General features: G+C 37.7%; 1 protein-coding gene across 1 annotated transcript; it reads right to left on the bottom strand.

Annotated features, from left to right (window-relative positions):
* Positions 1 to 1503: 1503 nt before the first annotated feature.
* On the bottom strand, positions 1504 to 13551 carry LOC140937229 (ubiquitin-conjugating enzyme E2 R2-like). The gene is made up of 5 exons (XM_073386771.1): positions 13240 to 13551; positions 13066 to 13152; positions 12880 to 12977; positions 3639 to 3773; positions 1504 to 2163 (listed from the first exon to the last, which is right to left on the bottom strand). Exons 1-5 carry the CDS (start codon positions 13414 to 13416, stop codon positions 1947 to 1949), a joined length of 714 nt encoding a protein of 237 aa, XP_073242872.1. The 5' UTR covers positions 13417 to 13551; the 3' UTR covers positions 1504 to 1946.
* Between the last annotated feature and the right edge of the window lie 1039 nt (positions 13552 to 14590).

The raw sequence follows: 14590 nt of genomic DNA, 5'->3' as shown, positions 1-14590 counted from the left end.
CGAGGAATCCGCGACGGCCTTGGGAAAGATATGCAGCTAGGCTTAATGATGTGGTCACCGCCACCAGGGGAGATGGAGGGGCGAAAAGCGCCTTCTGCAGGCAATCCCATCACACTGCGAAATTTAACACCACGCTGCCCACATTAACGGCAGAAGCGGCAAAGGTTCATTATCGACCACGATCGCCTAGAACTCTGGGATTAGTAGAACGCAGGCATGTTCCCGAGACGCGCTCGTTATATATGCAGTTAGACCTCATGGAGAATAGCTTAATACCATCAAGAAACTTTGACTCAATTTGACCGCACAGGTTGTAGGAAACGTCAGTCACTGTCAACGATAACAGTCCTATTCAGAACTACCTTCACCCGAACGATCATACTCAACCTACTTATTAAATGAATCCAGGGTTCAAACCTTTCCCAGAATTGCAAATAGCATGTTCCAGTTCGGCCAAAAGCGTGAAAGTGGCAAATTGCGATAACCCACGAAAATATAGCCTGAGAAAACAGCCGACATTAAATTTTTGCGACGTGCATTGGAGTGGATTGACCAAGGCTGCGGGAAAAAACCCGAGCACTCTCAATTCAAATGAATTTCGGAACAAAAGCTTACTATAATTTTTCTCAGTTGATGTAAGAGACACCGGGTCACTTCACATTGCAGCCCAGAGATCTCACATGAAGCGACAGTCACACAGATCACGGGTCAGTGGGTCACTAACCACTGATGGCAAAGTGTAGAAACGCAGCTGTAGCTGTGACTCGGACTGCGATGTGCTCAACACCTCGTCCTAAATCACTTTACCCTTTAGCTTCATTTACCAAGAAAAAATTGGACTTCAAATACTCCTCCCTAGAGCCAAGTAAATAAATAAATAAATAAATAAATAACGATTTGCAGGTAGCACATCCACATAGTGGTTCTTCGTCTACCTGATTCCTGGTCGAATTGGAATGTGGAAATGTTGGTTTTTGAGGAGAGGGGAAAACCGGAGTACCAGGAGAAAAACCTCTTTGAGCAAAGGAGAGAACCAACAACAAACTCAACCCACATATGGCGTCGACGCCGGGATTTGAACCCGGGCCACATTGGTGGGAAGCGAGCGCTCTCACCACTGCGCCACCCTTGCTCCCCCTGGTACAAGCTGGAGGGTGGCGGTGGGTGGGAGCCAAAGCTGGCAGGTTGCGATACATGTATGCTGTTTCTAAGTCCCTACCAGGGTGGAGGAAACTTGTGAGGCAACAAATTACATTTCGCGCGCACTTCGTCCCTTTTCCAGATTAAGAAACTTCTAACAAGTCTTGAATTGTTTTGTGTGTGAAAATTTTCAGACAAGAGTTAGACATTTTAATTTACTTTCCCAAAAAAGAAAAAAGGAAGAAAGCATGAAAGTCGGAAGACGAAATTGCCACATAGCTTTCCCACTCGATTAACCTATTTCCAGCAAAATACTCAATAGTTTCTGAAGGCGCTGCAAAAGAAAAACTAGTAGACAGTGAATTGGAATTAGTATTGTTAATTTATTTATGACATTCAACACAGATACCACCCACGAACATTGAAAGGCTACAGATCTATCAGACGAATTCCAATCGGTAATGGCAACTTCACAGTATGATAGTAAAATTCTTCAGTCTTCTTGAAATAGTTGTGTGAACGAGCCATTCGACATAAACCATACCCACAAAGCCTTGCGTGATGCGAAAGACGCCTGCCGCTGACATTTTTTAGGGGGTTCGCCTGATAAGCTCCTGAAGTCTTTGCACCCGCGCAGAGCAAGCAATATTTTTACAAAAGAAAAGAGTTTTCTCCAGTTTTTTAAGCCAGAGGTTTTGCTAGGCAAAAGGAGCTCGCTCTTTTTTGCCATGGGAAAAGGTGTTATGTTACACAAAGGTACAAAATATACATCGCGGCAAAGTTCCAGTCCTCGACCAGTTGCCATATCACGTCTCTTCGTTCCCAGAATCCTCGCTATAATCCATACAATCGTCGTCGTCATCGTCGTCATCTACGTCATCGGCATAATCATCGTCGTAGAAATCTGTAAAATCCTCGGGTTCGGATCGCGACGGTCTAGATTTTACACAGTAATCTTCCACTGTCGTGGGAACTTTTATGTTTTCTTTTTCAGCTTCAAGTTTGGTACGTGAAACTTGTTTTCTAAAAAATTGGAAATAACACCAAAGTTTGTGCAATGTACTTGGTAACAAATGTTAATGTTTCCATGGTAACAAAACTCTAAAAGGAAGCTTATTCACCTCAGGGTACTAAAAGCAGTAGCCAACCAGTGGCCAATCTTGACTTGGTCGCTTTCTTTGGGAAAAATAAAATCCGGAAATTTGAATCCAAAAACAGAACAGGTGTTTGTTCGCTAACTTAACGTAAAATTTAAAGAATCCGTTCTTCGATTACCAGGTTTCACTATATCAAATCTGACATTTTCGGATTAATGATCCATACATTTGTTGAGGTGCAGAATTAAAAAGAGAACACCTAATGAACAGTTCTCCCGTCAAAACCAGGTTGTCTAGACAAAGATAATGAATCAACTTTTCAACAGTTTCACTTGCTTAGAGGCATGTAAGCCAAGGATGTTCTCACTACACCTGTGTGTTCAGTTCCTCATTAGCTCATTTTGCAGTTCGCCATGACCCCGGAATACAGGCAGTGAAGATTCATTTTTACAGGTTTGCCCTCCTCAAATCAGAAGATGACCTTTTTAAAACTCTTTCTATTATTCATTTTCATATTTCAGGCACATTCCTGCTGGTATTAAGACGGAATCCACCACGAAATTGAGTAATTGTAATTTTCAGTGGACAAAAATCTTGTACAGAATAATCAAAAACATATTGCATTCTTTTTTACATTTTTCAAGACCTAAAGATGTAATAAATCATCTGTAACAACACCAAAGAAAATTTCTTTTGGGGGAGCCCAAGAAAATAATGTCAAATTTCACAAAATTACATCTTTCACATGAAATTTACAGAGATTTACCTGTGTTTTCACAATTCTTGTGAAATTTGAAATTTATTTTCTCGGACTCCCATGAGAAATTTTCTTTGGTGTTATTACGGATGACTAATTCCATCTTAAGGCCTTTAAAAAATGTAAAAAAGAATGCTATATTCTTTAAATTATTCTGGTACAAGGTTTTTGTCCGCTGAGAATTAAAATTACTCAATTTCCAAGTGGATTCCGTCTTGACTACTTGTGAATAGTTTACAACAGGTCCAGGCTAATGGTAACCCTGTATCAATGAGTAATTAGTGTTTGTATTCAGCAGCAATTTTTACTGCGATAAGTAACTATAAAAAGCTATTGTGTGACCTTTTATTTGAAAGCAGGTTGACTGTATTCTTTAATGGTACTAGTTTGGTCCTTGAAAACTGCAATTTCTTGGGATACACTGCCAGTTTACTAAATGAAAGCTGTGCTCTAGCAGCACTTGGTGGCAGCTGGCACCTAACATTTGTTCCTTGGCAAGAAGAAAATCTTAGCCTTTTTCTTAGAAATTATACACTGGGCACCCTGGATTTCACAGTTTCAGAGCACTGGGCTACCTTCAATGTTTCTTAGAGCACAGCCTTGAAATGAGTAGAAGAAGAATTTGAAATAAGCACATAACTCACTTGACAATTTTTTCGTATTCATTGTCTTTTCCTTTTGAGTCTCTCCATTTTCTGAACATCACTGAAGCGTCCACATTGGCAGGTGAAAATGTGTTAGGTTCATTTAACAAGGAAATCACACTCAAAAGGATAGTCCTAAAAACAAGAATATAACAGCATGAAAGTGGATTTTTGCATGACGGTTTTTACATCTGGATCCATATTAATTTTAAATGAGTATTTATTCCACAGAAACATGGGGAAAATTTTTCTCTTGATGTATTTTGCTATTCAAGATGGCAAGTGCAAAGGTCACATATTTGCAGATGGAACCATTCAGGTATTTGCCAACACCTCTGGCCACAAGTTCACACTGGATGATGCTAAGATCGTGGTGATGGAAGAGGATTTTGTTCTTAACTACAGTCATCTGGCCCTGGTGTTCTTTGGTGACTAAAATTCTCATGCAGTACCTTATTTTCTCTCCTCTAACTTTCTTCCTTTAGATCTACTCTACTTTAAATCTGTTGTTATTCTAATGCATGATATATCTAACAGTTTAACACCTACTAACATAATTATCTAACTTATTTGCTTCCCAATCTAATACTCATTCATATAATACAAGATCATCTTCAAGAGGTGACTTTTTGTTAAACACTCAAGGTTAGACAAACAAACTAAGCCTTTTTCAAGATATGGTGTAAAAAATAATATGGAATAGTTTGCCGTGTGAAATGCATCAAATGTCCAAAAATAACTTTAAAATCATTGTCCACGACATTTTACTCCGAATACTTTCAGAAGAAAATGATTATATTGATTTACCCGACTTGATAGCAAAAATTTCCTGATAACTCCGCTTCTTATATTTGCAATATATATAATTGTAAAGTTAATTGAATTGAATTGATATTTATTTATTTATTTACCATTTTTTGCTTTTTTTCCTCTAGTCTTGCTTGTCAGCTATTTGTATACATATATAAAATACGTGTAACCACTGCTTGCCTCAACTAGCTAATCTGCCAAGTTCTGCAAGCAGTGGATATCGCTTGCTTGTAAAATTTGTAATTGTTAATAAACAGTTTAAACAGTTCAAACTATAACCGGGGCTATTAGCCTTCTATGCAAACATTCTTAGGGCTTTGGGAAATGACTGTTTAATAGAGGGTGATAGCTTATATGGGTACACTTATAAAGGTCTGACTGTAGAATTAACTGCCTCTGAAATCTGAGAATGATACACACACTGTACCAGATACTTTTGGAGCAATTTTGTGTTAAAACCTAAAAAGTTTCAAGAAAATGTTGGGTTCATTAAAGTTTCTGCTGCCAGAAATTTTGATGACTGATTTTCTCTCAGATATTGCTTACCAGTAGCCAAAAATTGGACTGATTAGTCAAGTTAATCAGTATTTTCAAAATTATGAATTCAACTTGCATATACTCCAACACCTTTGACAGGTCAAATGTATATGCCAATAAGCCAAAATTATGTAACCAATAGAATTAAAATGATACCAACCATAAGCAAGCCTATGATAAACATGCCATGATGAATAAGTTTACAAGAGTAACCCTCACACAGACTGAATGCCAACCGGCCAGAAACAAACCAGTTACTTGTTTGCCTCTGGCTTGCTGGCATAGCTGTTGAAAGGCACCAGTGGAGTGTTAACACTTGAACTAGCAAGAACAACTTCTGCTAGATGACCTGGTGAGAATCAAACTGATGCAGTTGTAGGTGGAGATTCCCATTCTGCTTTATTAGTTTGTGTAATCAAAATGGTGACAAGTGAATAAATTCCTAACCTTTAGGCAAGGGAATATTATTCCCTAATTTCACAAGTAAACCATTTGATTACCTATTAATATCATGGATAACAAATTATGCTCACAATGGTAGTAGGTTTTTGGCATGTTCATATCAAATTGATTATCAATCGAGAACTTCACGCAGTGAAAACTTTAGAGCTTAATCGACAAAATACCTAACAGAATCCTTCTTGATGTGCTCTATCATGTGTTTAGGTTTTCTACAGTGTCTTTAAACGCCCTGACATCTTCATTCATAACATTTTAAAATTTTGCTTCCATCTTGGCAATGACATGTACAGAAGGTTGCTATGCAGTTTTATAATTCCACATGAGAAATTATAAATTAACACTGAAATTTTGTGCCAAAATAAAGGAGTAATTTGTCACCCATGATATTATGACAGATATCATTTAATTTCTAATGAAAACAAAATAACTCTCACAAACAGACAATCTGATAATCCAGTTTATCAAGTCTAGATAAGAAGTACTCAGTGGTATCAAAAGGAAATGAAGACCGTCTGTTTCCTATGACTCCAAATTTTATTTTTGATGAGCCTTAGACTTCATTATTTGTTTACTAGGTCAATAATGAGCAGTATTACATGTATGACTGTGATAACAAACCAATCCCTGGCTCTGTTTTCTAATGAAAACCAGCTTTAAGAATAACTGAAATCCATAAATGAAGTATTCCGTATATGGGTATTGACTTTCATGATTTTATACTAAACAATGGATACTGCATCTTTTGATGTAGAGAAATTGAGGATGTGCTCAAACTTGCACATAGATGAGGAAAAAGATTTCATTGCTGAAACAGATTGAGTTTCTCTTAGTCATCGACCCAAAATTTTTAGAAATTGTATAAAATATATAGCTTTTATATTAGACTTGACTCTTTTTATTAAACATAAATATATTTGACTTGTATTACTTGTTAAGCCGGACCCACTTTTCCAGTCTAGTATGTCTAACCTTTTATAGCTAGTGTTTCAGTGAAACGTTCACTTTGGAACTTGACATTTCACACTCGAGACAGATAATCCTTTTGAGACTAATTTTACATTGGATAATCTGTTAGCAGATGTAAAATCAGTCTTAATGTGAAAACGGGACAGTGTTCATTTTGGATGAATAATCTGACTGATGTTTATCAATCTACTTTGATAGACTTAGAAGTCAGATTATCTGTCTGATGGATAATCCCTGCCTAGTGTGAAATTAGCCATTTATAAATTTTTCAAGTTAACGTTGTGTCTCATGACTCAAAAAACATTGCAATGTACCTGTTTTAATTAATGATTTTTAATTATTCAACCAGTGATAAGTAAATTACTTACAAAAATTATGTCTCATTCTACATTAGTTCTGATAAAAACTATTATTGACTATTGATATTTTCAATTGGCATAACTACACTACATTAGGTTACAGGTTAAATAATGTAATAATCGCATATCTTATTCATGAGTTGACCAAAACTACATGTCCAGGCTGTTACTACCTAACGGTAAATGTACTGGTATATTAGATCTGATTTTGGAAACATTTCAAAGATATATAATTGGTTGTCTGCTAAATGGTATATTATTGCTACTTAATTTCACGATTTTTTATTTTTGTTTTCTTGATTTCAACATGCCAATATGAGGAGAGGGCATTAAATTTCATGATTTAAGCATTCTCAAATTCATTTTATGTTCTAAAACAGTTTGAAAGTTTTCAAATTTCTAGTTAAACTGGAAAAACAAATTAAACTTACATGAGAAGACACACAGGGCTTGCACTGTAAGTATCCCGGAGAGCTCCATACAATTCCTTATAATTTTGTTATAAGGAATTGTATGGGGCTTTCGAGGAGACTTTTCTTAATTAGCTTAGGCGCGGCGGATTTTGTCACGTATGATCAGCGCGAGGTGTTTCTCCCGACACCTTCTGTCAGGAAAATGTTATCGTATGAAAGCAAAACAGACACGATCGCGTCGGCAGGCCGAACTGGCACAAATAGAAGGCTTTTCTTCTTCCATTTCAGAGGTCAGTTTTGTTTCGATCTGGTCAAAAATCAGGTTTTTAGGTTGTAGGTAATAAAATATTGTCTTATTCTGTTCTCAAGGACCTTTAGAAAACAAGACAAACAAGATAATTGACTAGAGAAAGAAGCATGAAAACGCTTTTTTGGAAGAAAATATTTTTTAATTCCCGCAGCGATTTTGCGAAATCATGAAGCGCAATATATTCAGTTTCTTCCAAAGCCATCATGATTAAGCAGTGTAATGCCATCACAACTAAAAATGAATTTAGTTTGTATTGCAAAAGCCACGAAAATAGAGCTGAAAAAAAATGGATCAGAAAAATTAATAAAATCACCAAGAAACCGTCTCGCAGGAGCTTTGTCAAACAAACTGTGGTACGGTTTATTTAACCTAACCTGGAAAAGGAGACGTCTGCACGCAGAATACATTTCATCCCACATGTAGTTGTGATTTCCAGAACGGAACGCGGGAGCCTCAATGCCGTAATATCTTCTACATTACAGAAACCACAGCAGAATCGCCCTGCTCGCGTGCTAACTTTCCGCTCCAATATTATGACTATACAGTACCAATGAATTGTTTTAAAATTTAAAGCGGCCGAAACTTATTTCCATCAGCGCGTAGTTAGTTAGTTAAGCAATAATAATGCACAGCACTGTAAATAACACGGTTCTAGAATATCTGACGGCTTCGCGTTTTGTTCGTCGCTGCATGCGATTTAATCGCTTATAACCTAACAGAAAATGTAAATGTACCTGAAGGAAATACCGGGTATTACCTTACCTTAACGCTGTGATGTGTGTAAATTTGTCTTTTGCTATGGTTTTAGACAATACGACTTCTCCTGACTATCAATTGTACGTCAAAACAAGCGCGATAATAAAATAGTCAAAGTGCCATGGATAACTGGAAAACTTGTTACCATCTGATGTACACCTGTATAGTCTATGTTTGTAAGCTCTGCCTAAAAATCACTTAATTACACTGCACCCATGGGTGTGCCACCTAAAGTGCAGCCTATGTTTGTTAGCTCTACCTAAAGAATCACTGGGTTACACTGCACCCATGGGTGTGCCACCTAAAGTGCAGCCTATGTTTGTAAGCTCTGCCTAAAGAATCACTGGGTTACACTGCACCAGTGGGTGTGCCACCTAAAGTGTAGCCTATGTTTGTTAGCTCTACCTAAAGAATCACTTGGTTACACTGCACCCATGGGTGTGCCACCTAAAGTGCAGCTTATGTTTGTTAGCTCTGCCTAAAGAATCACTGGGTTACACTGCACCCATGGGTGGTCCACCTAAAGTGCAGCCTATGTTTGTAAGCTCTACCTAAAGAATCACTGGGTTACACTGCACCCATGGGTGTGCCACCTAAAGTGCAGCCTATGTTTGTAAGCTCTGCCTAAAGAATCACTGGGTTACACTGCACCAGTGGGTGTGCCACCTAAAGTGTAGCCTATGTTTGTTAGCTCTACCTAAAGAATCACTTGGTTACACTGCACCCATGGGTGTGCCACCTAAAGTGCAGCTTATGTTTGTTAGCTCTGCCTAAAGAATCACTGGGTTACACTGCACCCATGGGTGGTCCACCTAAAGTGCAGCCTATGTTTGTAAGCTCTACCTAAAGAATCACTGGGTTACACTGCACCCATGGGTGTGCCACCTAAAGTGCAGCCTATGTTTGTTAGCTCTGCCTAAAGAATCACTGGGTTACACTGCACCCATGGGTGTGCCACCTAAAGTGCAGCCTATGTTTGTTAGCTCCACCTAAAGAATCACTAGGTTTAATACACTGCACCCATGGGTGTGCCACCTAAAGTGCAGCCTATGTTTGTTGGCTCTACCTAAAGAATCACTGGGTTACACTGCACCCATGGGTGTGCCACCTAAAGTGCAGCCTATGTTTGTTAGCTCTACCTAAAGAATCACTGGCTTACACTGTACTCACGGACGTTTCGCGCTCTCTTCAAAGACAAAAAAGCTATAGTCTGTTTGGCCAAAAATCAAGCTTTGTTTCCCCTAAAAATTTGACACCATATTAGGGCCCCGAAAGACGTTAAAAGTTCCTCCATAATAGAAGAGTGTTTTGCTAGAGCAAACGTTTGGCTTGCCCAATATAAAGGTGCAAAAACTTATCAGCATAATTATAGCACACAAACATTGTGATCAAACTCCTGGCATGTAGCCTGAATAAGCCAAGCAAATATGAATAAAGCATACAACGAGAAATATTCGTCAAATGGTCTCGTTAAGTAAATTATACTTCACTTTGCGAAAGAAATTTATCGCTTGTATCTGTGTTACACATCGAAAAAGCGAGGAGTCATCGCATGACATTAGGTAACAGAGGTAATACTCACGAGTTTCACGAAATTTCCAATTCCATGATTTTTCGCCGAGTGACAAATTTAAAACTTCAATTCTTACCTTACAGTGGTCGGTTCATTTACCTTACATTTGCTAACACTAATAAACATGAACAAAACATTGAAATCCGGCACTCTTCTTTCAGAAGTAGCAAGCTGCATGAAGTAAAATCCACCGATATGCGCTGCATTCTCACTACAAATATTAATATAGACATTTGTCGTGAAGAAAATACGACAAGGAGGAAAAAATGCCAGATCTTCGCCTCGGCAATGTATTCCAGCTACCAAGCCGGCGTATCTCCAGAAGGTGGACTCGAAGTGGGACAAACCTTGTGATTTTTTTAGGAGCCCTTTGCGCGCAAACTAATTTATTCTGGCGCGAAATGAAGATTAAGAAAATGTATCTGAAATCTAATACACGACAAGAAAATTTTCGCACTTTGGAGGAGCGCGACATATTAAATGGGATTAAGTCGGATTAGCTGCCCGCGGAGAAAACATCCCTGCGTGGGATGGTACTTCCAGTAAAAGCCTCTGTGTCCTCTCATGTTTACTCTGAAGATACAAAATGGAGATTACCAGTTCACACGTAACCAAGTTACTTCAAATTATATTGTCGATACAAATCCTGTATATTATGATGTTGAAATTTCAAGTTCATATATTGTTTTTTCTGTGATTTGAATTTCCTGTATGTTAGTTTCATTTTGTGTGCTTTAATTTCGCAAGGATTTATTTTCACAGGTCTTTATATTGGCCATTTTTTTGCAATCGCGAAAAAAACCCAAAATGTAAGACCCGCGAAATTAAGTATGCATAAGATATACGGGGGATCTGGGGGGCGTAGGAGGGGGGAGGTCTGCATGTCCAGAATTCTTAATTCATAGCCTTACTATCCAATAACCAATTTCATAATTTCAATGCCTCCCTATAACAGCAACTGCTAATGACATATCTGCTTTTTTTGATTAGTAACAAAAGAGTCCTGTTCAAGATGGAAAAGCCATTGAAGATATGAATGTATTGCCTTGTAGGGCTGTGCGTCAACTGCTGCCATAATGTGTTAGAGTACGGTCTCCTTTAGGGGTCAAATAAAGCCTGAACCACACACACATTGGTGGTATAAACCTTTATGGGTTCACAAGTACAATTTCCTGTCACTTTTATAGGGAGTCCCTCGTCAAGGGGGCAGAAAGTTCTTCAAAGAAAGGTTTAAGGGACCAATACATGTATTTTTGACTGAACTAAATATCACCAATAAGTTAAATTTGGTTTATCCCATTTTTCACTTAAACCAAGTTCACCTTTCACATTAAACATGGACCCACTTTATCACTCAAAAACTACAAAATATGTTTCTTAATAACCTACATCCTGTTTTTTCCCTATGAGCATTACATTCCCAGTTTCTTTTTTCCCCAGATATCCTAAATCCCAATAACCCTTAATTACCTGGGCCTCAAACAGAGAAACAAAAAGGTACAAGGTTCCACAAAACCCTTGTGATACATAACTTCAAACTGAACAATGTACAAAAACTGTTCAAATATGCAATTTTGGGGTATGAATGAAAAAGAGGAACTTGATTCAAGGTTATCAAAGTTGATATTTTTTGTCTAACATCTCAAACCTAATTTTCACAGATTTAGTTAATGAAATTTGTTCTTATACATATGATATCACAGGGATCCATATTCCCAGTAGTCCAGTCATTCCAGACGACTACAATCTCGTACTTCAAAAGTCGCCCTTCGGACAAGTGAAGTTTTGCTCAACCAAAAACTCTTTTCAATACTTCTTAAATGATTTTATAAATTTTCCCTAAGTTCTGATAACTTCTCATCCACTTAAATCTTTAAGAATAATGGTGAATAACAAGCAGCTTTTGTCTGCAATGAAATCATAAGTCGGTACTTGTAAAACGTAAATAAACTGTGTTTAGCCTGGGCCTGTAGCCTGTTGTACAGTTTAGCTAAAACCCTTTCTTGGTAATATTATGAAGGAAATAACATGCTTATCAGAAAATGTTAAAGTTGCACATTATTTTTTCACCATTTTATATAATTCTGCACTTCTGTCTGGGCAACCCAAATTGTAACCGGGCAAGTATGCCACAGGCTTACTTGCCCGGATGACGACTCTGAGAAAACATGAATATATCACTGTATGTTTAAATGCAAATAGCTAAAACAATGATATTCATTTTAAGCTTCTTCTTTTTTTCTTCTTCCTTTGCCTTTATTTTTCAGACATAGCACCAAGGTTTTTCTAATTTGGGAAATTATATTGATGTAATTTGGCAGGTATGAAAATACCTAAGTTAAAATCAAGCAAAGGAAACAAGTATCATTCGTACAAGAAACAGTGATTGTTTATGAGACTACAACAGTTATTGTCAACTTCTGTCAAACTTCACAATACAATACCAGTAAACCACAGAATTAAATAAAATCCAGAACTGGTAATTGTCCAAAAAACTAAAAATAGATCCTACATTATCTTCAGTTTCTATAACATACGATCATAGATCCGTTAGACTTAGGATATATCAAAGATTTCTAATAAAACATGGATAGATCTTTGAGCTAAAAGCACAGTTGTATAGTACAGTGTAAGTTTCTCGAATTTGTTCGACTTGACAACTCGCGAACGACAACGCACGCAAGGACAACCACGTTTCGACTGTGTGACACGAAAATATGCCGACAAATTATCTCTGAAGAAAAAATTAACCCAACGAAGGGATCTGATTAAAAGCTAAGCAAAAACTAACTCTTTTGGTTGGACGTGAACTATCTCACTAACCCTGACCACAATGTTAGTATAAAGGCTTAGGGGTTAGGGCCGAATGACAAAAAAAAAAATGACAATGTGAGTTTCGAATAATAAAAAAAAAAATGGCGGACAATCATATTGTTTGATACTGTTTAGAACTTTCAGTATAAAAGATCAATTCTTTGAAATCAAGATGACGATAAATCTTACACAGGATATAAAAGGAAAGAGTGAGTACTGTAGGTTAAATATACGCACGCACCTAACGTTCTGTGTGGGGTTCCACCGTTCGGAAGGTAATTCGCCACTTTGTGGATCATCGACAGGAGGATGTAGAATTGAAATACAGACATCGCCGGACTAAAGAATCAGCAAACAGTCATTAGTCACCAGGACGTTACAGAAGAAAATTCTAAAGGAATTAATACCAGATCTACATAATTCTTACCTCGTATATGTTAGGATGCCACATTTTGGTAAGGAAGCGAAAAGTAGGTGGCGAATAGGGGTATCCAGAGGGAAACGACATGTGCGCCTAAAACAAAACGAAATGTAAATTTACCCTTAGTAACGCTTAGCTTCATCACGTAGAATTTCTGCTCTGTTACAAAACACAACTCACTTTGAAGTAACCTCCTTCGTACAAAGTACCAGGTGGGCCAAAAATCGCTACGTCCCATTCAAAAAGATTGGACTCGTCTGGCACATTGACGGTAAAGCCTTCCACTGGTTCTTCGGTGAGTTTCCTTAGTTCTAGCTGCAACGCCCGCACGGCCGATGACACTGGATGCGTGGCCATTTACCTTAAAAACTGTTCTGCAGCAATAAAGGCTACTCAACGGGAAAGAACCTGAAATTTAACTCCAAACTAGGTGAACTTTTTCATCGACTCTCTTTTCACTAAAGAAGTTTTGTTGTGTATTTACCAGTCCCAGACTTCCACTCAATGCACTCAATTATATTAGACGTCACAGAAAAGAGCCAAATATGGTATTAAAAGACCAAGAGGAAAACTGACCGGAAGTTGAATACAGCTGTTTGAAAATAGCGGCAGAGCATCGTGGGATAGGTGAAATATATAACCTCGTCTAACCCTATATTCTAGGTGCCAGAAGTTCTTTTTGTTTTCCTAATTCCTGATCCGGTTAACTCATTAGCCTGGCGGACTCCCCGAACTCGGAAAGTGACAGAGAATCTGTACGCAGACAGGTGATAGGCTCCTCACGAAGAGTTCGCGAACAATTCTATACAGAAAAAGCAAAAACCATGCAGGCACTTAGCATCCCGCAGGGGCGGCGGGGGGAGAGACTCTGCATATGAAAAGGGTGGGGATGCTCGTCAGAAATTTTTAATCTTAATTTTAATTTAAAAACCCCTGAAACATGAAAGAGACCGATTTGGGCGTGGCCCAAGCTTTTTTTGACCCCTAAAAGAGACCATGTTAAAACACAGACAAATGAGAAAACTTGGATTGAATGAATGGAGTGAATAAAACGAATTAAAAATAAACATATCAAATATATATTTTCATATTTTTCTCGTGCAACCCTAAACGAGACCCTCACGGCTAAATATGATGGCGTTTTGCCCAGAACACCCTAAGTGAGACCAAAATCCGAAATTTACACCCCTAAAGGAGACGACGAGGATCATCCCCAACCCTTTCATATGAGGAGTCCCCCCGGGCTTAGCATGAACAGAGAGGACGACCGTTTAATTTGAGTTTATTATTATTATTATTTCTTTCTTCCTTTTTATTATCATTATTTCTATTATTATTTTATTATTCTGTTTTTTAACACTTGTTACATCTATTTTTGTGGATTATGCTATACATATTTTTATATCATGCGATCATGATATATTTTCTCCTTATTTTAACTTTCTTGTCATTATAAACTTATTTCATTTTATTTCTTTTAGTCTATTCCTATCGGCCTATTCATTTTGAATTTAAATTTCAAATTTAAATT

This window comes from Porites lutea, chromosome 5 (genome assembly GCF_958299795.1).
Source record: "Porites lutea chromosome 5, jaPorLute2.1, whole genome shotgun sequence".
Lineage (NCBI taxonomy): Eukaryota > Metazoa > Cnidaria > Anthozoa > Scleractinia > Poritidae > Porites > Porites lutea.
The sequence above is the reverse complement of the archived record's forward strand: the minus strand, read 5'-3'. Positions and strand labels throughout refer to the sequence as shown.

Coding starts and splice junctions, on each gene's coding strand:
- LOC140937229 (XM_073386771.1), bottom strand. CDS start 13,416: ATGGCCACGCATCCAGTGTCATCGGCCGTGCGGGCGTTGCAGCTAGAA. Junction 13,153..13,239: donor ACGAAGGAGGTTACTTCAAA/GTGAGTTGTGTT, acceptor GTTTTGTTTTAG/GCGCACATGTCGTTTCCCTC. Junction 12,978..13,065: donor GGCATCCTAACATATACGAG/GTAAGAATTATG, acceptor CTGATTCTTTAG/TCCGGCGATGTCTGTATTTC.